The sequence below is a fragment of the Stenella coeruleoalba genome, assembly GCF_951394435.1.
Source record: "Stenella coeruleoalba genome assembly, chromosome: 6".
Lineage (NCBI taxonomy): Eukaryota > Metazoa > Chordata > Mammalia > Artiodactyla > Delphinidae > Stenella > Stenella coeruleoalba.
Window position 1 is genome coordinate 97,553,112 of NC_137151.1, and position 24,364 is coordinate 97,577,475.

The 24,364-nt window shown below is 38.9% G+C and overlaps 1 protein-coding gene across 2 annotated transcripts in view; it reads left to right on the forward strand.

Moving 5' to 3' along the window:
• PARD3B (par-3 family cell polarity regulator beta) overlaps positions 1 to 24,364 on the forward strand; it is a 1,038,680-nt gene that overhangs the window by 667,714 nt on the left and 346,602 nt on the right. The window contains exon 17 of one of the 2 annotated variants that reach the window (XM_079924321.1): positions 5,484 to 5,663. The exons of the other annotated variant lie outside the window; for it this stretch is intronic. Coding sequence (XP_079780447.1) covers positions 5,484 to 5,663 — 180 coding nt within the window. The remainder of the gene's footprint in view (positions 1 to 5,483; positions 5,664 to 24,364) is intronic. 2 annotated transcript variants of the gene reach the window in all.

Consider the following 24,364-nt stretch of genomic DNA (forward strand, 5'->3'; position numbering starts at 1 on the left):
TAATATTTCTCTATTTCAGCCACCGCTGATCACAGAACTTCTTTAACATTTTACCCTCATACAAATTATGACATCAAGTAGTAATTCTTCCTGTGCCTGATACTGCATGAAATACTGTGAGAATCCAAAAGAAGTAAAAGGCATAGGGAGCAGACACGTTTTCAAAGAAGGTAAACCTTAGACACATGAAACAATTAAGAACAAGTGAACTCTGGAATAGAAAGTGCCAGATTGTGTGACACAGACAACAGGGCAACAGGGCTTAGAGACGGGCAAGATTAGCGCGGGCTGTATTCATCAAGGAAGGATTTGGCCTGAGCTTCGAATGATTGGTTGGATTTGGATCACGATAGAAAAGAGGAGAAGGCATTCCAGGCAGCAGGGAAAGCAAAAGCAAGCTCAGAAGCAGAAATGTCACGCAAATGTCATCGTATGCCCTAATTTTAATGATCCCGCAGTCCTAGGAAGTGACTTTGATCTCCTTGTAATTTACATCAGCAGCAAAATATTCCAGTTTAGTAGCTGACTTCATTACAGAGAAGGAAGATTGAAGAGTGAATACTGAATATATCTATTTAACAAGTAATGATAGTAAATAAAAATATGAATAAGCTGAAGTTTTAGTTTCTAGCAATTCCAAGCATGTTCTTTAGTCCCTGGCTTGGTTTTAAGAGGACAGAATTCCTAGGGCATCATAAAGGACCTCAAACATTCAAGATAACTAATCTAATCTCTAAACTAGAGGAAGGATGTTTTTCTTAATACTGTAATGAAAAAGGCTGCTGCCGTATTTTATGTGGCACCAACCCTGTTGGTTATTAATCAAACTCTTAAGGCTAAACTGCAGGGCTGCTCTCATCCTTGGATCTTTAGTGAGTGAGCCCTAGTAAACATAACCATCATTCTCCTTGCCTTCTCCAGTGAGAAGGAATGCTGACACCGAAATGTTTTAGAGTCAGCTGCAAGAACTCATTAATATTGTGCCAAAGTAGGAACTGCTGATCATCAGGGATTTGATCACAAAGTAAATTAGAGGTTGTGCATCACCATGTCTTGTGACAAACATGAATTAGTAAAAGTAAATAAGCATGAAGACAGACCGATTAAGGTCTGCTTATATAATTGGTTCTTGAAAACACTTTATTCCAATATATTAGGAGAGAAATGAGCATCAACTTGGAAATCAGATTGACTCTGTCATAACACTGAACAAAAGAACTGTTAGAGGTTTGTAGTAAGAGATCCTGGCAGAGGCCAGTATCGATTCAGATTACTGGTCAGCACTCTTAAGATGCTGTACTTTTCTGGGTGTTAAGAATCCCCTGGGAAAATAAGAGAAAGAAAATTGAGTTTGCAGTGCACAGAAACATTTGATTTGAAATGAGGTCTAAAGAACCTAGTGCTCTGATGTCACTAGTGTTATGAGGAAGTAATTTGTGGATAAAAAGTAAAAAGGAAGGTCCAAAAGTAGTACTAAAATTTTAATTCTGAAATATATGCCCAGCCCAAAATAAGCTAAAAAAATATAGTTTTGAGTAACATACTGGAAGTTTGGCAAAAGAGAAGACCTCTTAACTCTTCAGAAAAAATTTTGAAATTAGTGAAGGTTTAAATGTGATCATGACTGGAATAGAAGTGGAAAAAGAACAAGAAATCACATCATTTTAACAACGTCATTAATGAGGTGATAGCAAGAGACTCTCATAGAAGTTATTTCATTTGTAGACTGGAATTGCTCAAAAGGAAGAAAATGTAATATTCTCGTAAAAAAAGACATGCTCAAGTGTGAATTTCCAAGCAAGTGGTTTATCCTATTAATAAAATAAGTATAAACCATCCAGTTTCAGAAAACCTATGAGGTTGGAAGAGTGGGTATTCCATTTTATAGGTGAGGAAACTGAGATGTTGATACAAATAGTAAGGGTTCTATCAATTTGAACCTAAGTCACTTTAAATTTTTAAAAATAAATCACTCAAAACTGTTACAATTTTTGCATTTGACTTCAAATGAACAGGGTAGATAAATTCCTACCTAGATAGAAACTTATTTTATTATAATTTCCTAATTCCCCAAAGATAAGTCCTCAATGATTAAGTCTCTTGAGTGTCTTTCAAATAGCATTTAGATTTTTGTGTTAAAACTTTTTGGTACTTAATCCTAAGGAACTAATGATACACTCGTATAACTAAATAGACTACTTTCAAGTTGTTTTCCAATTTTAGTTTTTTTGTCATTAGTAGTATATTTCAGACATAATAAAGGAAGCCAGGAGCCTTTTTCACGTCATGCTTCATGCGTAAGAGAGAGAAAGCAATACGGGCACCTTGTTAGAATTTCCAAGAACTTTTATGTTCAGGAATTTCTAGTCAGGAATTTCATTGATTTTTTTTTTAAGTTCCCCCAGGGGCAATTGAGCTCCTGGGCTGCTGATTCTCATAACCAAGCTCATACCTGACAAACAAAAATGCATTACTTCGTGACAAGGTATAATTAGTAATTTCCCTCTAAACTGGAATAGTCATTTTAGCTGTCAGAGATTTTTTTTTCCTAGTAAAAAAAATTCCCTTGCAAAAAGCAAATTAAGATCTGAAGGATACTTACCGAGTTGAGCAAGCAAGGGGAATTGGATTACGTGAAAGGAAGCTATATGTGTTTCCACTTTTGGAATGTTCCATAGACTAAATGTTCTCTAGGATTCCTCCTGATACTTTCACCAATCTCCTCATTCACAAATAGCAGTATTATGTGTAATTTTCTCCCTGAAATAAAGCAAATAATGGAAGGTTTTAAGAGACATCTTCAGATCCTTCAGATAATAATATTCTAAGTACAGGACTAAATTAATTCATAATACTATAGTGTGTCAGTTAAGAATGCTCTCGGCTACAAATAACAGAAAGCTGTACTACTGTTAACCTAAAGATGTAGGATATATGTCTCTGACATAATAAGTAGTCTAGGGAAAGTCACCTGCTGGCAGGGAAGAGGAGGAGGGAGAGTTCACTGGGTAGGAGGTTGGTTGTATCTCTGGCTATCTTGGCTTCTCCCCCTTGACACTTTCATGGCAACTCTGGGCATAAGGCCCATGGTGAAAACAGGAAAAGGTAAAAGGAGTGAAAGGATAGTGCCAGCCTTGTCTGTCCTACTGGTAAAACATAAGGCCTCCCCCCACCCAGAAGGCTCCAACCCACTTCCGCACATAGCTTTTTACCCAGAGTTGGCTCACTTTCAAAGCTGGAAGCAAAAACTGGGATATGAGTATTTGATTTTCTAACCTCTATTCCAGAAGCAGGGAAGAAAGAAGGTGGTTGGGAATGGGATTGGAATAACCAACCAACAGTGATTGTCATGCCACAAAAAATAATAAGTGCTACCACCAAAATAAACTTTAATCATAAATTACATTATTCCATTATAGCTTACCTGGATCTAGAAAATAATCACTTAAGATGAATTACCATATATCCAAAGACCAGCAGAGAAAATCACACTCCCAAAGATTTCAGAAGCTGGACTTTGTGCCAGGTGCACTTTCTGCAAAGTGATTCAGATTCATGCCTCAACAAAATATCAGATTGCTTCCAGACGAGGGCCTTCAGAGTCACTTGAGAATATATGAAACTCCAGTGTCAAGCATTTGCTGCAGAGGGTGAGAGCAGGAAACCCTCATAGTCCCCATGTTTGAAGAATTTCCTTCATGAAAAAAATAGCATTGATAAGCAATAGTGATTGACTGATTGATGATGCAATCTCTGACATATAAGTAAATATGCCAGTAACATAAGTAAATATGCCAATGATATGTGTATATAATTTTAGCCCAAAGCAAAAATAATTTCTCTTTTAGGATATTTGTGAGCTTACTAAAATGTACAGTTGCTAGTCATCATCATTTTGATATTTAGAAATAACTCACAAGTCTTCATTATAGTTGCCTATTATTTTCTTAAGGGGACTCAAATGTAGACTAGAATCCCCAGGTTGGAAACCACTCAACTTTCCACTGATGCTTCCACACTGATTTTGAAAGAAATCATTGTATGGTGTTAAGTAGACTTATTGATTATTTCTTGATATATACAAATACCAGGTCATTATGTTTTACATCTGAAACTAATATGATGTTATATATCAACTGTATCTCAATAAAAAATTGTATCAGACATAAAAATTATTTTATTTTAAATTGGTTACATTTTAACAGCGTATTAGCTTCCTCTGATAAGATTAGTAAAAAATGTTCTTATTTTGTCTCATTCTCTGAATGAAAGGGAAACAGTTTGATTCTGGTAAAATTTTGCTTAATTTGATTTCTCAGAATTTAATACTGCAGTATATATTCTACCACCTTGTCACACATTTTCTTAGACAGTCCTATTTTAGATAATCTGTCCCCTCATTCCCCTGATTATTTTCCTCATAATCATATTTGCATTTGATAGAACATACATACCATAAACAGCACCAGTAGCAGGAAATGTGTAGACTTTAGTATATTGTATATAAGGACTATTCAATTTTTAAAATTAGCTGTTTCAACTAGAATGTGTTTGGCTGCAAGTAACAGATAATCAGTGACAATGGTTTCACCAGAGAAGAGTTTATTTCTCTCAGGCATCATGAAGGGCAAAAGCAGTCTGGCCAGGATTGGTATAGTTGCTCAAACAAGCCACCAAAGCACCAGCCTCCTTCTGACCTCCTGCTGCTCCATCCATACCATGTGGCTTTCAACCTCACGTTTGCAAAAAGGCTGCTGCCCCTCCCTGTTCCAGGCAGGAAGGAAGATAGATGAAGGGCAAAAGACATAAGACATAATGGCTGATTATTCCCCTTTTATCCAGAAAACAACAGCTTTCCAGAAATTTGACCTTAGAAGTTTGGGTTATATCTTATTATTCAAAACCATTACATAGTAACCCAGAAGTGCAAGAATACATGGGGAGATGAGTACTTTGAACTAGTCACATTGCTTCTTCAAGCAAAGTCAGGATTTCACTAGAAAGAAGAAGGTAAAAGAGGATTTTGGATAGACAACAAGTAATTGTACTTAAGACAGATGAGTTAACCAAATAAAAATTGTCCCTTTTATTATATATTAGTTTTTTCCCCCTAAATTTAACTTAAAATGCCTAACATAATTGAAAATAAAGAAGTTTTGCAATGTAGACACTAAAAGTTATAAATAAACTAGTTCAGTGTTCTCTGAACAGCAACTAACACATACGTTGCAGGAATTTAATGAATAGTAAATTAAATTGTGTTGATTGCTTCGGTGATTTTCCTTAACCTAAATTTTCACTTTAACAGTTGCAACACAGTATTCATATATGCAATCAACTCTCAATTACCAAAGGGTGCATACTGTGAATTCCCATTATTGTTCGAAATTCCAGCTATCCATTTCTTCTTTGCATCGTCACCTAGTGGAACGCTTTCACTCCTTTGTTAATCTTAGGGTGAACTCTGCTCCTTCTCACTATAGCAAAACACAACTGGAGTGGAAGCAGATGTGAGTTCCCTCTCTACACTTGGGTCAGCTTCCATAGAGGATCTTTCCTTCCCATGACCTTCTCCTCCTTCAGCAAAGATGTAAACCCTGAAGCATTTATCCAAAGAGCAGCTATTTTGAGGCCAGTCTTCTCCATCTTGACTATGAATCAAGGTGAGAAATATTAAGAGTATCAAATGCATTTGCCTAAGAGTGTACCAATTCCTCCTAAATTGAGCATCCACGTTCTTGTTTGAAAAGTTGTGAGTTTACGGTGTGGAAAACACTTACTTTGTTCATTCAGTCAATCGTGTATTCATTTGACAAATATCTGTTGAATTCCTACCATGTGCTGTATATCATGCTGAGCTCACAATGCATGTAGTCACACTGTATTCTGCAGCCATATTGAATAGTATTTGTAAATGTAGCTTGAAAAAAATTTACTTTCGTAACTTACCTATGTTGTTTCATTTTTGTTACTACGTAGTCTACCAGGCTGTACAGCTCCACGATGGGAGTGGGCGGGGGCTATATATGTAAACTACCTGTGAGTCATGTGAGTGGTGTCCCAGGGGCTACAGAGGACACAACCCATCTGAGTGTATGCAGTTGCTCTGGTTACTTTACTGCACATTTGAGGATTGGTTCCTGGTTTACATTACCCATATTATTATCTTAGGTAATTTAGACTTGGAAAAATACAGGATTTTTTAAAATCGGGCAATTTTCCCTCATATATGTATCTAGATCTTAGATAAATTACTAGTATTGCATTTACTTTCTATAAATATTAATCGTAAGACAATTTAATATCTATTTTCTTTCCTCTTTTGTGAATAGACAGCATGTCCACATGCTTTTGCTACAGCACTTTGGGGTTTAGGATACCTCATAAACTTCCAACTTTGTAAATTTGCAGGAGTATTGGCCAACTGATTTCATTCCTTTGATGTATGGAGGAAAATACTTCATTCTTCAAGCCCTCTTAGAAACTTATATTGCAATTCCATACAATATTACTGCAAAAAAAAAAAACCCTACCATCTTATTCACTCCAGTGAGAAATGTTTATTATTAAACAAATATATGTTATATAACATTTGTTTTTATTAACACTTCCTTTTTCTATATTCCTTATTTTACATAGTTCACTTTTACGTTGACGACTTTTTAAAAAAATTATTTCTGCTTAATTTTTATCTGAAATTATTCAGGAAGCTATGTCACTGTATCTTTGACATTTTCAATATGTCTTTTATTAAATACAGTATTTGTCTTCAATTAGTGACAAATGTAAAGTTTAATTTTGGCAACTTTTAAGTCCTCTTCAGAAATCATTATATTACTTTACAGATGATCCATAGCATTTTCTCTTCTTGGTTTTTCAACAAGTTGTCTATAATATGTATGCCTTAATATTACCTTTGTAATCTGAACTATTAAAAAATCTGTGGTAAAAAGAGGAAGTACCATTTTACTGAATATTCTTTTAATATTTTAAAAGCAATTCCCATTGTTACCATTGCCTTAATTTTTATTATCCTTTATTGTAGAGTTGCATGTTGTTTCGAAGGGCTTTTAGTTTTGTTTGTTTGTTTTTTATAAATTTATTTATTTATTTATTTGGCTGTGTTGGGTCTTCGTTTCTGTGCGAGGGCTATTTCTAGTTGCGGCGAGCGGGGGCCACTTTTCATTGCGGTGCGTGGGCCTCTCACTGTCATGGCCTCTCTTGTTGCGGAGCACAGGCTCCAGACGCGCAGCTCAGTAGCTGTGGCTCATGGGCCCAGTTGCTCCGTGGCATATGGGATCTTCCCAGACCAGGGCTCGAACCTGTGTCCCCTGCATTGGCAGGCAGATTCTCAACCACTGTGCCACCTGGGAAGCCCAAAGGCTTTTAGTTTTACTCGCCCTTTGCTTCTAGATTTCTAACTGCTTGTGAATCTTTTGAATATACATTTAGACATGAGAGGAAAAAAAATGTGAGTAATGCTTGCTAACTGTGGGATGATTGCAGACTGAGAAGGAAGTGAATAAATAGGTAATATATAATCACAAATCAACCCCCAGACCCAGTGTTAGCTTCTTTCAGTACCCTATTGGACAGGGAAGATCTCTTTTGAGTTTCACAGATTAGCAAAAACTTCCTTGTATTTACCATGTACTGAAAAATTAGCAGTGTGTATGGGGAGAAGAAAGATAATGAAAAGAGAAATTAGTGTCTGAAAAGCACATTCTAATGAGGCCATGAAATGCAAGTTCATGTGTCCTCTCTCCAAATATTTATTTAAGAGATCCAGCAATAGAAGCCAGGAGCTGCCTGCCTCTTTGGATTACCCAAAAGAGGTGATTGTGGTTTCATAATAGTATAAAAAACATCAAGAGAAGTAAGAAGAGCTACAGTCTTGCAGCCTGTGGAACAAAAAATACATTCACAGAAAGACAGACAAGACGAAAAGGCAGACGGCTATGTACCAGATGAAGGAACAAGATAAAACCCCAGAAAAACAACTAAATGAAATGGAGATAGGCAGTCTTCCAGAAAAAGAATACAGAATAATGATAGTGAAGATGATCCAGGACCTCGGAAATAGAATGGAGGAAAAGATCGAGAAGATACAAGAAATGTTTAACAAAGACCTAGGAGAATTAAAGAACAAACAAACAGAGATGAACAGTACAATAACTGAAAGGAAAAATGCACTAGAAGGAATCAATAGCAGAGTAACTGAGGCAGAAGAATGGATTAGTGACCTGGGAGACAGAATGGTGGAGTTCAGTGCTGCGGAACAGAATAAAGAACAAAGAATGAAAAGAAATGAAGACAGGGCTTCCCTGGTGGCGCAGTGGTTGAGAGTCCGCCTGCCGATGTAGGGGACACGGGTTCGTGCCCCGGTCTGGGATGATACCACATGCCACGGAGCGGCTGGGCCCGTGAGCCATGGCCGCTGAGCCTGCGCGTCCGGAGACTGTGCTCCGCAACAGGAGAGGCCACAACAGTGAGAGGGCCGCGTACTGCAAAAAAAAACAGAAATGAAGACAGCCTAAAGGACCTCTGGGACAACATTAAAAGCAACTACATTCGCATTATAGGGGTCCTAGAAGGAGAAGAGAGCGAGAAAACCCAAGAAAATATTTGAAGAGATCATAGTCGAAAACTACCCTAACATGGGAAAGGAAATAGCCACCCAAGTCCAGGAAGTGCAGAGAGTCCCATACAGGATAAACCCAAGGAGAAACAGGCCGAGACACATAGTAATCAAATTGGCAAAAATTAAAGACAAAGAAAAATTATTGAAAGCAGCAAGGGAAACACGACAAATAACATACAAGGGAACTCCCGTAAGGTTAACAGCTGATTTCTCAGCAGAAACTCTACAAGCCAGAAGGGAGTGGCATGATGTACTCAAAGTGATGAAAGGGAAGAACCTACAACCAAGATTACTCTACCCAGCAAGGATCTTATTCACATTCGATGGAGAAATCAAAAGCTTTACAGACAAGCAAAAGCTAAGAGAATTCAGCACCACCAAACTACCTCTACAAGAAATGCTAAAGGAACTTCTCTAAGTGCGAAACACAAGAGAAGAAAAGAACCTACAAAAACAAACCCCCCAAAATTAAGAAAATGGTAATAGGAAGGTACATATCGATAATTACCTTAAACATGAATGGATTAAATGCTCCAACCAAAAGACACAGGCTTGCTGAATGGATACAAAAACAAGACCCATCTCTATGCTGTCTACAACAGACCCACTTTAGACCTAGGGACACATACAGTCTGAAAGTGAGGGGATGGAAAAAGTTATTCCATGCAAATGGAAATCAAAAGAAAGCTGGAGTAGCAATAGTCATATCAGATAAAATAGACTTTAAAATAAAGAATGTTACAAGAGACAAGGAAGGACACTACGTAATGATCAAAGGATCAATCCAAGAAGAAGACATAACAATTACAAATATATATGCACCCAACATAGGAGCACCTCAATACATAAGGCAAATGCTAACAGCTCTAAAAGAGGAAATCAACAGTAACACAATAATAGTGGGGGACTTTAACACCTCACTCACACCTATGGACAGATCATCTAAACAGAAAATTAATAAGGAAACACAAACCTTAAATGACACAATAGACCAGGTATATTTAATTGATATTTATAGGACATTCCATTCCAGAAACAGCAGATTACACTTTCTTCTCAAGTGCACACAGAACATTCTCCAGGATAGAGCACATCTTGGGTCACAAATCAAGCCTCAGTAAATTTAAGAAAATTGAAATCATACCAAGCATCTTTTTTGACCACAATGCTACGAGATTAGAAATCAGTTACAGGGAGAAAAACATAAAAAACACAAACACATGGAAGCTAAACAATACATTACTAAATAACCAAGAGATCACTAAAGAAATCAAAGAGGAAATCAAAAAATACCTAGAGACAAATGACAATGAAAATACAACGATCCAAAACCTATGGGATGCAGCAAAAGCAGTTCTAAGAGGGAAATTTATAGCTATACAAGCCTACCTCAAGAAACAAGAAAAATCTCAAATACACAATCTAACGTTACACCTAAAGGAACCAGAGAAAGAAGAGTAAACAAAACCCAACGTTAGCAGGTAGAAGGAAATCATAAAAATCAGAGCAGAAATAAATGAAATAGAAACAAAGAAAACAGTAACAAAGATCAATAAAACTAAAAGCTGGTTCTTTGAGAAGATAAACAAAATTGATAAACCATTATCCAGACTCATCAAGGAAAAGAGGGACAGGACTCAAATTAATAAAATTAGAAATGAAAAAGAAGTTACAACAGACACTGTAAAAATACAAAACATCATAAGAGGCTACTACAAGCAATTCTATGCCAATAAAATGGACAAGCTGGAAGAAATGGACAAATTCTTAGAAAGGTATAACCTTCCAAGACTGAACCAGGAAGAGAGAGAAAATATGAACAGACCAATCGCAAGCACTGAAATTGAAACTGTGATTAAAAATCTTCCAAGAAACAAAAGTCCAGGACCAGATGACTCCACAGGTGAATTCTATCAAACATTTAGAGAAGAGCTAACACCCATCCTTCTCAAACTCTTCCAAAAAATTGCAGAGGAAGGAAAACTCCCAAACTCATTCTATGAGGCCACCATCACCCTGATACCAATACCAGACAATGATACTACAAAAAAAGAAAATTACAGACCAATATCACTGATGAATAGAGATGCAAAAATCCTCAACAAAATACTAACAAAGAGAATTCAACAACACATTATAAGGATCATACACCATAATCAAGTGGGATTTATCCCAGAGATGCAAGGATTCTTCAATATATGCAAATCAATCAATGTGATATGCCATATTAACAAATTGAAGAGTAAAAACCATATGATCATCTCAATAGATGCAGAAAAAGCTTTTGACAAAATTCAACAGCCATTTATGATAAAAACTCCCTAGAAAGTGGGCATAGAGGGAACCTACTTCAACGTAACAAAGACCATATATGACAAACCCCCAGGAAACCTCATTCTCAATTGTGAAAACCTGAAAGAATTTCCTCTAAAATCAGGAACAAGACAAGGATGTCCACTCTCACCACAGTTATTCAACATAGTTTTGGAAGTCCTAACCACAGCAATCAGAGAAGAAAAAGAAATAAAAGGAATACAAATTGGAAAAGAAGAAGTAAAACTGTCACTGTTTGCAGATGACATGATACTATACATAGACAATCCTAAAGATGCCACCAGGAAACTACTAGAGCTAATCAGTGAATTTGGTGAAGTTGCAGGATACAAAATTAATGCTCAGAAATCTCTTGCATTCCTATACACTAATGATGAAAACTCTGAAAGAGAAATTAAGGAAACACTCCCATTTATTATTGCAACAAAACGAATAAAATACCTAGGAATAAACCTACCTAGGGAGCCAGAAGACCTGTATGCGGAAAACTATAAGACACTGATGAAAGAAATTAAAAATGATACCAACAGAGGGAGAGATATACCATGTTCTTGGATTGGAAGAATCAATATTGTGAAAATGACTATACTACCCAAAGCAATCTACAGATTCAATGCAATCCGTATCAAATTACCAATGGCATTTTTTATAGAACTAGAACAAAAGATCTTAAAATTTGTATGGAGACACAAAAGACCCTGAATGACCAAAGCAGTCTTGAGGGAAAATAACGGAGCTGGAAGCATCAGACTCCCTGACTTCAGACTATGCTATAAAGCTACAGTAATCAAGACAATATGGTACTGGCACAAAAACAGAAATATAGATCAGTGGAACAGGATAGAAAGCCCAGAGATAAACCCACACAGCTCTGGTCAACTAGTCTATGACAAAGGAGGCAAGGATATACAAAGGAGAAAAGACAGTGTCTTCAGTAAGTGGTGCTGGGAAAACTGGACAGCTAAATGTAAAAGAATGAAATTAGAAGACTCCCTTACACCATATGCAAGAATAAACTCAAAATGGATTAGAGACCTAAATGTAAGACCGGGCACTATAAAACTCTTAGAAGAAAACATAGGAAAAATAGTCTTTGACATAAATCACAGCAAGATATTTTTTGATCCACCTCCTAGAGTAATGGAAATAAAAATAAAAAGTGGGACCTAATGAAACATAAAAGCTTTTGCAAAAAAAAAAAAAAATCTAGGGTTGGCTTTGTTGTTTTTAATCCTGAATTCTCTATTTTGTCAACAGAAAATAGAGAGATGACAAAAATTCAGTTTGATGTCCTTAGGAGAGAGAAGTAGTTTAGCAGGGATTTTTTTCATATCAATGAAGTTGTTCCAATATGAATGCAGAAGACTCTTAATGCTTGTGAGTGTGGTATTTACATTAATGGAAGTGGAAGGTATCATCTCAGGTATGTTGGTGGTGTTGTCATTATTTAGTCTGAGAACTCTATTCAGAGAGAGTCTCGATACAAGTAACTGAAGCTGTTGCCCTCACTGAGGTGTTCTCTCCCTGAAAATTTGTAATGTACACAATAACATTAATTGCTGATACAGGGAAGTCGTATTTGAAAGGAAAAGAGGGCCAGAGGAAATTTGGATGGGAGAGCATTCGGCAGCCTCCTTTTATGGAGAGCCAGCAGGATAGTTTTAAGGCCTCCAGCTCCATAGTATTTATACAGTATTTGTGGTATTTTCCTTTTTCTTTTCCTATTCATCCTTAGTAGAAGAAAGGACAAAAAGACCTGGTGAAAAGCTTCACCAGGAAGAGGGGTTTTTTGCCAGAATTTAAAAGAAGACAGAGTCGGAGCCCAGTGTTACCTGTGGAGGAACTGAGGGAAGAAGAGCAAAGGCAAAAGGCCTTAGATAGTGGGAGAGGGAGGCAGCACCCACCAGCACCCAGATGGCCCTCCTGGAAATGTGGGGAACTTTCTCCTGGGAAAGTAAGCGGAGTTCCAAACTATGGCTTGCGGCAGTTATGAGCCAATGTACACACAGCAACTTCTGCCTCTGAGCTTTGTGTGAAACCTCGGAGAAGAGAGGCCCAAAGAACTTTAGTAGAAAATGTGCCGCCCTGGTTGGGAGACCTACCTGTAGCCGTCGCTCCTGGCTTTTGAGTCTCAGCTCCGCAGCTGGTTCAGCGTGTGACCCTGCGGCACTCTGAGCCGCAGCTTCTTTAGCTTTGAAATGTGGATACTAAGAATATCAACCTCATAGGTGAAGATGGATCTAGATGATTCATGTAGAACAACTAGCACAGGTTCCGGTACTCAGGACAACCTCCCTGTATGTTAATTGATGATCCACATATTCGCAACAACAGGGATGCAATTAAAAAAGAATCCATGCTGTAAGCGATCAAGGAGGGCAGTCTTTGAGACTACTATTAGGCAAGTTCAGTTAGCCAAACAACAAATAATTATTGAATGTCCACTCTGCAGGGCATTGATACGAAGGTGACCCTGACTTCACACCTACCTTCAAAGAGCTTAGAGTTTAGTAAGGAGGACAGATACGTGTGCAGACAATGTACAGAATGGTGCGTCATTTATCAGAGCTGTGGTATCACGTTGTGTAGGACCCTGCACTTGAAAATGGAGTACTTGAGTTCAGATCTCAACTCTGTCGCTCACTAGCTGTGTGACCTTAGATAAGGTACTTAACCTCTCTATGCCCAAGTTTCCCTTTATATAAGTGACAATAATAATAGCACTTGTATCCAAGAGTTGTAGTGAGGATTAATCTTGTGAATAATGTGCAGTACTTAAAGTAATGCTTGGCACTCAATACGTACTAGTTTTTATGACATTGTAACAGAAATGAGGAACCTGACTGCTTACCTGTCCCTTCTTTCTTTTTTTGGCATAGAGGTGGTTAGGAAAGTTTTCCTGGTGGAAGTGGTGTCTTGAGGAAGAGCCTCCCAGAGAGGGGAGAAAAGGATCCTAGAAAGAGAAATGGCATGTACAAAGACCCAAAGGAGGGAGCTAGCATCTTTGAAGGATAGCAATTATTTCAAAATGGCTAAGATTTGGAAAATGTGGGGAAGAGCGAAGGAAGGAGAAGAGAAGTGAAGTAAGAGGCCAGATCCTGAAGGGCTTTGTAAACTATCCTAAGGAGTTTGGACTTTCTCCCAAAAGCAATGGGGAGCCTAGAGGAGTAATTTAATCAAATGATCAAAAATCCTGGAAACAGAGGCCCAGAGGGTGAATGTGAATACACAAAGACAGCATTGAGCTGAGGGTTGCATTTTGGAGAAGGCCCACATTTGGTGAAAGTGGAAAGAAAGGGCACCGGTAGAGGAGAATGAGACACCTTATGAGAATGGACACCTTATGAGAATAACCAGGTGGCGCTGGGCCTGGACCAAGGGGGAGGATAGGATTTTAAGTAGAAAGGGTTAAGCAGAAGAGCGAGTGCGGCGGAGAGATCAAACAAAATAAGGCCTGAGAGAGGTTTATTGGTTCTGGCAATTAGGAGGTAATTGGTGACCTTCGAGCATCGAGGAAGCACTGGAGCTGGACGCCATATGGCAGAGGGTGCAGAGACCGGGAGAAAGTAGACTCCCTGGATCAGGCCTCCAGGTGCACCCAGCCTGGCATTAAAAGAAGGGGAAAGAGAGAGGTTACAGACCTGCCTCTGAATAGAAGAGACTCAAGAGATGATTTCTGTGAAGAGGAAATTTCTAGAGGGATGGAGAGAATCAGGATGACTGTTAGATTCAGAAGGGAGAAGGCAGGGGGTCTCTCTTAATTGGCTCAGAAGACAGGACGGATACAGGAACAGAGACCATTTCTGAGGCTAAGAAAGGAGAGACTCAGAGGAGTTTTTTTTAAGTTCTGAGAATGAGGGGAAATATACTGGAATGGGGGGCTTGCGGTAATGGCAGGTTTTGAGTCAGCTGCTGTGGGAGGGGCTTTAGGGACTTAATGAGAAATGAGTAAAACAATTCCTGGGCACCCATGAGGTTAAGTGCTACTCTTTCACAATAAGTTAATGAATTTAATTTTTCTGTAAGCTTCCTGCAATTGTGAGAATGAAAAAAACAATGTGTCCACTTAATTCCTTAAGAAACTTGAATTTAATTCAGAACTCCCAGAAGCTACTGAACTTTATAAAATGGTATTCATTTTCCAATTCCCTTAATTCTACTAACCTTTCCCCAAAATTCAACATTGCCTTTCAAAAGAACTGCCAAAAATAAGTGGTAGCGTTGCCAGTGCATCCTCTCCTTCCACTCTTGATATTGGCTATGTTTCAGAATTCATTTTTTTTTTTTATACAGCAGGTTCTTATTAGTTTATACATGTCAATCCCAGTCTCCCAATTCATCCCCCCCTTCCAGCGCTTTCCCCCCTTGGCGTCCATACGTTTGTTCTCTACATCTGTGTCTCTTTACTTGTTAAAATGTTTCATTCCGATTTCCCCAAACACTGGGCCCTATAGCTTCTCTGACTTTCACGAGTTGTAATTCTGTCTTACTCGTGTCTCTGCCATTCTCGCCGCCTCCAGTGTTGGAGGACTCATCCCATTCATGTGTTTCCTCTATTACCAGCTTTCCTCATTATATTATTTCATGTTTTCAGTTTTTTGCTTTGTTAATTATGAACATTTGCCATAATTTCACGTTGGCATTATTGAAACGTCCGATTCTCCAAAGGGCAAGCTAAATGAATGTCTTACCACAAGGAACAGAATTTCTCCTTAAATCACTGCTTTTATTTGACCTTCGAATCACCGCAGTCTAGTTTTAGAGCCTTTCCCCAAAACTCTGAAAAGCTTCTTCTGAGTCACTTCATGGCATGCAGGACCCCTGAGAGGGCGAAGGCTGCTTTCAATGGCTCAGCCCGTCCCATTTCAGTAAAAGGACATCACTTCCCTAAAATGAACCCCTGCTTAGAGAACATTTCTCATTTTCTGATAGAGTCAAACCAGACCAAAGAGAAGCACATCCTGGGAAGTAAGTTTTCCAATGTTTCTGACCATAAAGCTGGGTTTCTGCAATCTAAGATTATTCCCAGCAGGAAGCCTAAGTACAGCCTGAAGCTACAGAAAAGAAGTATCCCTGTTTTACCTGTTATGTCTCTAAACTGTGATCACTTATTTTCATTCCAGAGCCATACTTTGTGCTGAACCATGAAAGCAAAAATACATTTAAAATATTAAACTGTAAGCCGTTAGAGAAGGGTAAAAGAATCCCTTTGTGTTGGGATTTCTTCTGTCTGAAGGGATGAATAGCAGTAGCCTTTCTCTGACATAAATAGCTTTCATATAATACCTTCCAGTGGGGAAAAAAAAATGGCTTTAGGACAAAATACAGTCACCACTCCTTTTCCCCATGCATGAACTTTGCACAGAAGAATAACATTAACAGATTATTAAACTATTTGTCACCAAAGGAAAGTAGATGGTAGTTTTGTGCCTTAGATAATTTGTAGCAAAAAAAAAAAAAAAAAATCAAAGGGATAGTCAGTCTTCCCTTGCCTTGTTTTCACATTCACTCATTTTTCCCTTTCCAATGTATTCCACAATTGTCCTAGGCTTTCAAACTTGTGATTTTGTTCATTATTGCCAATGGTTTAATTTTCATTCTACAATCTAGATTAGGTTTGAGTTCAGCGTGAGAGAAGGGAACCGTTGAAAAACACTTTTTTTCTTTCCTTTTTTTCCTAAGGGAAGGCTTTGGTTCTCAGAGGATATCAAATTCCAATGTCAGTTTTGTAAATCAGTATCAGGAAGTCTGTTGTCTTCCCAGGCCAGGCTGTTTGTCTTGTTTGTGTGTTTGTAGTAAACTCATCTGCAAGTGCTTCCCTGATAAAGTTAACACTTAGTTAATTACCCAGAGCCTTGACATGCCCTACACTTGCCATTTGGCTAACAAACCTTTGATACTTGTCTTGGGTAGGATTTGTTGAGGCCTAGAGAGGCAAGCTCTTGATGGATGGGGAACAAACCAAATAAATACAGTATTTTATGTTCTTTTAATTCAGGGCCAAGTGTATTTGGATGAAGTGTTTATTTAGTTTGCTGGCTGTTTCAAGATGCTGTGGTGTATTGATTCCTTTTATTACTAGCAGCCGTTTAACCTGACCTCTTCCAGATCCAGTATTTTAAAAGCCATAAATTTTAACTTTACTCATGAGCAAAGGCTGAAATGCTGTGAAAGCCTTTTTATTAGTTGAGCTCCACCATTCTCGATGCTCTCATGTCACCTGTGGCAACGATATTTAGGACTTCTTACATGAGAGTGGCTGGTCGAGTGCTGGTGGGGTTGGGTGGGGAGTGCAGGCAGCCATTAAAGGAAGTCATAAACATTTCAGGCATATAGGATTCCATGACGCGAGAGCAGACAGGTGCAGGAGAGAAGGGGCAGGCCTAAGGAGAAAAGGATTGGGGTTGATCGTGTTAAATAAACATTGACTTCAGCCTCTCAGATACTGAACACTGTTTGGAAACGAGGAACAGAACACCAGGTAACCAAGGAGCAGGTCTGAGCCAGAGACCAACTTGGGACGCCAGTCTTAGACAACTACCCTGGTCTTCGTGTCCCAAGGTCCCAGGTACAACCTTAATCTCTGGAATTAAAACAAACTTAGAAATCATTTTTTTCCCCTAAGCTCTGAAAATATATGCTTCCCATCATAGACTGAGTTGAACGAGATCTTGGAGAGACTCTTTCTAGAATGTCAGTTCATAACTCTTTGAAGATACCTGTCCTCTAAGGACAGGGAACTATTTTATGTCAATCAGCAAATCAAAATCATTTCATCTTGAAAGAGCCCAGTCATGAACCTCCTGGCCAGGTGTATACACTTTAAAGGGCCTAATTTTACATAAAAAGAAGAGAAGGACATTTTATATGTGAGTTTATTCCTGAAATGCATCAGTAGGTGAGAATGCCTTATATTTGGAATTGAGGACAGGAAGAAACTTAATTCTACTTTGTGTGGCTTTCTGGTTTTAACTTAAGCACACCAGTAGCTGTGGTCTGCTTTGTAGAAAATTTCCCATCAGTTTTCTAATTCTCAAAGATGTTTAAACAGATTTTCTTTTCTCAACCCTTAGACCTCTTTTTATTTAATCATGCAGCAAAACTCTAATACAGCATTAGTGAGGTTATCTAAGCAAAGAAGTATCATTTCACCATAGGAAAAACCCAAGCTATGAAGAGAAAAACTCATATTGAAACAATTTAAATAAAAACGCTTATGACAAAAGAGAAATGTGGAATGAGGAGATTTCCCCCCCATCTTCAGTTTATATTTCTCTGCAGAGGAATTGAATCCATAATGATATGTGTTTGTAATATATTTCTCTGCAGAGGAATTTAATCCATAATGATATGTGTTTGGACATGTTTTATTTTACCTTACTGATCTCTGTCTTTTTTTCCTTAATGACGTAGTCTACCTAAGAATCCTTATACAACCTATGGCCAGAGACTTCTGTCCTAGCATTTTAAGAAGCCAGATATTTTTAATAACTTGAGTAAAACTTAAAAGATAACCCTTAACATTTGTCTCTTCTTTGGATATTTCAGTGACTTAAATATAAGAAAAATTAAATAAATGTCTTGCTGTTAAAATTAAGTTGCTTCCCCAAATCATGTTTCTTAAATCGCTAAAATAGGAGAAATGTTCTTAGTAATTCGAAAAATGAAAACAAAATCAGGGTTAAAACAACAACAGAATTTTACCATCTTTTACTTTTAAAAATTGCCAAAACTCAGTTGGCTATAGGTCTCACGGTATCCAAATCATTGTCTGTCTTCATATAAAAACCAAAGCCTTCAGAGTGTGGGGATCTTTACATGACTATGGCCAAAGACTTCTGTCCTAGCATTTTAAGGAGCTAGGCATTCTTATTAATTCAGTTCCCTGAATTTGATTTAATTCATTGCACTAAACAACAGCAAAACGTTTAGTGTTTTCTTTTTCTACAGCCTTATTTAAATCAAGGTGGACCTGAACACATTCTTTACCCAAACTATCATGTGACCAACGCCCCTTTTTGATAACCATGCATGACTTTTTTTTTAATTGTAGGAAAATACACATAACATAAATGTACCATCTTCAAGTGTGTAGTTCCATGGTGTTAAGTACATTCACATTGATGGGCATCCCACTTCTAACATACCAGGTATTCTAATAAATTCCCCTCTTCCCTGCAGTAAGCACACCACCTCTGCAGCCAGAACTGTCAGGGTGTATTTGATGATCTTGGGCAGAATGTTTCCTTCTACACCCACAAGAGGGAAAGCAGTTGTTACCTTGGGGAAGTTACTCAGATTTCTAGAAAAACTTTCTGTCGGGTTGGCTGTCATGGTGTGAATTAAAAGGTTATGTCAGAGGTTAAACTATGCAATTAAATCAAGAAAGCAGATTATTCTAGTAGCTGACATTAACTTTTGAAAAGAGACGGGATTAGCTGTACTTAGTCACATATAAAGTGCACAAAGCAAACACCGGGAAAAAAATTATTTCAGCAGGTTCCCTTGAAAGAAAATCATTCCATCTCACACCTCTAATTTTTCATCTTAATTCTGTCACTTCATGAGGCTCATTATCCTTTTCCAGATTTGCACACAGTGGCTGATGCGTTGTGACGGGTTGTTTTTGCTTTTCTGCCTTAAAAAAACATTCCCTCCCTCCCTAAATAATTATCTGTAAATTAACCTTTTCTCTTACTGGAATATTTAGTGAGATGGAGTAGAGAAAATAGGAATGTGTAAGCGAGACTCTTTGGACAGGAGATAAATTCTTCAAGGCCACGAGGGTATCATTTATTAAATGACTGCTACAGTCCACTAAATGGGCCCCTTTTGACCTGAAAGAGTTAATGCTGTATTGAAAGTGTCTGGGTTGTCCCCAGCTTTTCTCCCTTGGAAGGCTCTGACCCACTAATGGCGGTAATAATAATAACAGAAAACAATCCCACTTTGCCTCCATTACTCTAAAACTGTTAATGGTATCCTAATGTTTTTTTTATTCTTTAAGTGTAACTGAAAACTGACATTTTGCTCAGCTAAAATTTCTAATGTGCTATTTTTTTTCACTGCCGTTTTTACGTACCATGCAGGATGCTGAGTAAGGAATAAGGCAAAGGCTTATAGTTGGTCTTTTAAATCATTATAAACACTTATTTTAAAACAAACAGAATGGCTGCACGACAGATGCAACCTGAGGCCCACTGGTTCCAAGCCTACCTTTCAAGGTTTGCGCTGAGAGACTAGCCCAGGTCTTCCCAGCCGGTTATTGACTCCTTTGATCCACTCCAACTCCAGCTCATGCCATGCACGTAGTGACTGACAGTGCCCTGGGTGAAAAAAAAAAAAAACCACTTATTTTTTCCCCCCATGGCTATATCTAGTGCCAATAGCTCAGTCATAAGATGATGGGAAAAACTATTTAATGATGCATCACAAGCTCCTTCCTAAATTCTTAGCCAGAACTAGGCAGGGAATATAAACATATGACACTTTGCTCAAAAATTGACTTAAAAATAAGAACAAAAGTAGCTCTTTTTTTTATTGTTGTTCGCATATTAGCAGTGAACCAAGTAATGCTTTCTTTTTTGACATAAACACTCTTTAGAAAAGCCATCTATGTTTTTTGCTTTTATTAAATTAATTATTAAAAGTGGGAAAAGAGCCCTGTCATGTTTGAAACAGAGCTGGGGCTTCTGGTCTGGAAGGATAACTTCTGTACAAGGCGAAGAAGGACCATACCTCATTCCCGGGGCGGTTCAGATTGCGAGCTTTTGACCCAGAGCGCATCACACACAGTAAGTGCTAATTAAGCTTAGCTGTTTGTTAGTGCTGTTGAGCCAAAACACAACACCCATCCCAACTTGAGATCCTCAGGCCATACACACACGGGGAAGATGAGTCCCACCTAGTGTGGAGCGCAGTTCAAGACCCCCTCCTTGTTTATTGACCGCAGCAATAAACAGGTGTATTCGGGCGACTGTGTTGGGACACAGGGCCTCGTATTGCCAGTGGGGTAAGTCGTACCTCTGGCCGCCTGGCTGCTTCCCTCTCTTTGTGCTCTCTCTGTCTGGCCTCACCTCTGTGCACCTGCAGCCCACGTGGCTCCTCTGCAGTACACGGATCAGTGGGCTTGCCACCCTCCACAGGCCTCTGTTCTCATCTTCCTCCCTGTCCCCTGGACCACCTCTCAGTCTGTCTGATGCTGCCCAGTTTTCAGGGGCCCATGTCAGGCCAGAGTCCTTCTTTCTCTCCCCTGATTCCCACCACTCACTCCATGTCTTGCTTTACCCCACCTTGTTTAGGGGTGCTTTTGAATGCTGCATTTTGACTCTTCGTATAGATTGCTTGTGCCTTAAGAGCAGGTGTTCACAAAGAGATACCCCTCTGTGTCTTCATTTGATCAGTTCAGTCCAGTGCCTATGACAGATTTAGAGGAAAACATCCCTCCTTTTCTTATTAAGAGCAAATATGACACGTATATATGGCATGTTACAGCTTTGCTACTTTCTTGTACATGCGTAATTGCATCTTATCCCAACAAAAACCCATGAAATTGGTATCACTGTTCATTTAGACAAGTTACTTAACCTGCCTGTGCTTTAACTTCGTCAGCTATAAAATGGAGATAACAATAGTGTGTACCTCATATAACTGGGTTAATATCTATATAAAAGTACTCAGAGCATGCCTGGTATAGGTAGCTGCTGGTGTTTTTACCATCATCATCATAACCATCCTCAGTATAACCTTTTTCATTATTCCACTTTAACTGATGAGGAAACTGAAGCCCAGAGAGGTTAAACAGTTTGCCTAGACCCCAAGTCTTCCAATTCCAAGTCCACACCCAAGATGCCTCTTACATCAAAATCTTTATTGTTAACCACCCAAGACCACTTGCTTTTAGTCCATCATTTCCTTACTCAGTTTACAGAGAAGTTCTTAATTCACAGTTTGTTTAGAAATTCTATGAAAGAGAAGCTTGAGAGAAACATACCCATACAACACAAACACCCCTCCAGAAACAGACACCTCCTCCCTGTGAGGCAGCTCTGTCTCTTCCCAAATGTGAGGTCTCTGTTGAGTGGCCATGGGAACACCGTGGGAAGAACAGGCACTTAAAAGTGATACCAGGTTTACTCTTATCTCCTCAAAATCCAGAACAACATATTTAATTAGCACAATTGTAGATAGGCTGTTTGAACCCTTGGTCAACCATAGCAAGATCTGATTGTATTCCTCTTTTGGAAGCCCTTCTATTTTTCTAAAGTGTATAACAATTAGTTGTAGGTCTATAATTATTAGTAACCATCTAGAGAATGGTCCCCTCTTCACGGAGGAGTCGGGGCCAAGCTGAGCAAATGAATTTAATACAACTCTTCTCATCATTGGGGAATTTGTCTCTCATAAAATCCACCCTGTAATAGACTAGAAAATGCTCACCTTTAGACTGGCCTCAGACATACGTCTCACTGCTGTTATCAGTTCAGTACTTATGATCCCTTCACCAGCATTATAGCCAAAGAACAATCTTCCCTGCTCCTCAAGTATCTGTCTGACCTGAGTTGGAATAACTGGTGGGTGTTATATGAAGGAGAGATTGGAGAATAGGGCATTAAGCCGAGACTCCTTAGGTTACAATCGAAAGAAGCGAATTTCAACCTGGCTGTTGCAAAGAAGATAATGTGTTGCTCAAGCAACTGTAAAGTTCAGAGAGAGGATCTAGGGTCTGTGTCAACTATATTCTCACAGTTTTAGTTCCTCTCTTTGTAGAAAAGCAAGATGGCTACCAGCAACTCCAGGTTTATCCTCCCAGTAACCCCAGTAGCAAACAAGATGACTTTTTCCTGATCACTCTATAAGGATTAGTTCTAATTAGCCAACAACGTACTCCTGAACCAACCAAGGGGATGAAGTGACTAGTCGTGCCTGGGTTAGAAGCACACTTCTGGGTGAAAGTAGGGGAGGTATAGTAACCCAAGGAAAAGCGGGATACCCCTTTCAGGTGGAATAGTGGATACTGGGTAGTAAAAAAAAAAAAAAAAAAAAAAAAAAAAAGAATGGATGTCCATAGTGGGGGGAGGTAAAAAGGGACTGAGGATAACTGAAGCGTTGTGATGCCCTTCCTCTTTCTCTGTGAGCTTCCCTCAGTCAGCGTAAAGCAATGTTTCCAGGTACCGCTGACATTTCGCTACAATCCAGCAAGAATTTCAGTACAAGAAAGATTGATCATGGACTTCCCCCGAGGGGGAGTTATTAATGGAAATACCACCTTCTTGTAACCTTGTTTCCCGCTGACAAGAGCTCCTCGGGCTGAGTTATAGGGAAACTCTAGCGTGTTGTCAGATTTCACAACAACATTAAGTGGGACTTCCTTTTCATATTTGCCACCTCATTTATTTTGTGTGTCCCCATGTTATTAGTTTTACTGCCCATTAATCATTATATATTATAGAATACAGTAAAGTGTGCTGAAGGAGAGATAGCAGTGGGCCCGGCCGTACCAGTCACAGCTCAGCCATGCAAGAAGGAAGCTCAGGAGTGATAGGCAGTGCCCCTTCCTACCCCTTCCCAGAGGCACAGCCATGAACACCTCTTGCCTCCCAAGTGGACTAGAACATGTTTCTTCAGCCTTTCCTACCTGGTCAAAGAAAGATCTGAGGACAGTTAGTCTGTTCACTGTGAGGACAGATGACTAACCACACTAAAAATGTTTTCGAAGAAATTGTTTCACAAAAGCCTGAAGTTACAATTGTAAGAAGGAAGAAAGTAAAGAGCAAGGTATTTTATAAGCAGGGGGCTCCATTGCTATATGATTTCAGTCTTTCTTCTAATTTGTCCTATAAATTTCTTCCAAATTATCTTTTCTCAAAATAACAATATCATCAAGCCATTCCTCAGGTAAAAAAACTTTCAAAGGCTTCCAACTGCCCCCTGCTCTGAGTCTCACCTTCTTAACTTTGAGACCCTTCATATCTCTCTTCTTCCTCTGTCCCCACACTTATTTCCCACCAATCCCCAGTTTTCCCTTGCTGGTCCTCCATCCTGTGTACCCACTACCAAGCAGACATGTCAGGACTTTTCCTCATACGTTTCCCTGGCAGTAGAGTGACTGTCTACCTCCTACCTTTCCCGTGTATTTGATCCATCTTCAAGGACAAGTCCTGCTTCATTCATGAAGCCTTATTATCCTTTGACCTGGGATCACAGTGTGCTTTCTCTTCTCTGGACTTCCCCAAGTCTAAACTACTCCAGCCCTGACCTCTGCCGTATGTCAGTGTTCTCAGCTCTATCATTCACAGAGATGCCTATTGACTAATGATCCCAAAAGCCTTATGACCTTGTCTGGTTTGTCATTTTGTTGATGGTGTCATGGGTTGCTCTGAGGGAGAG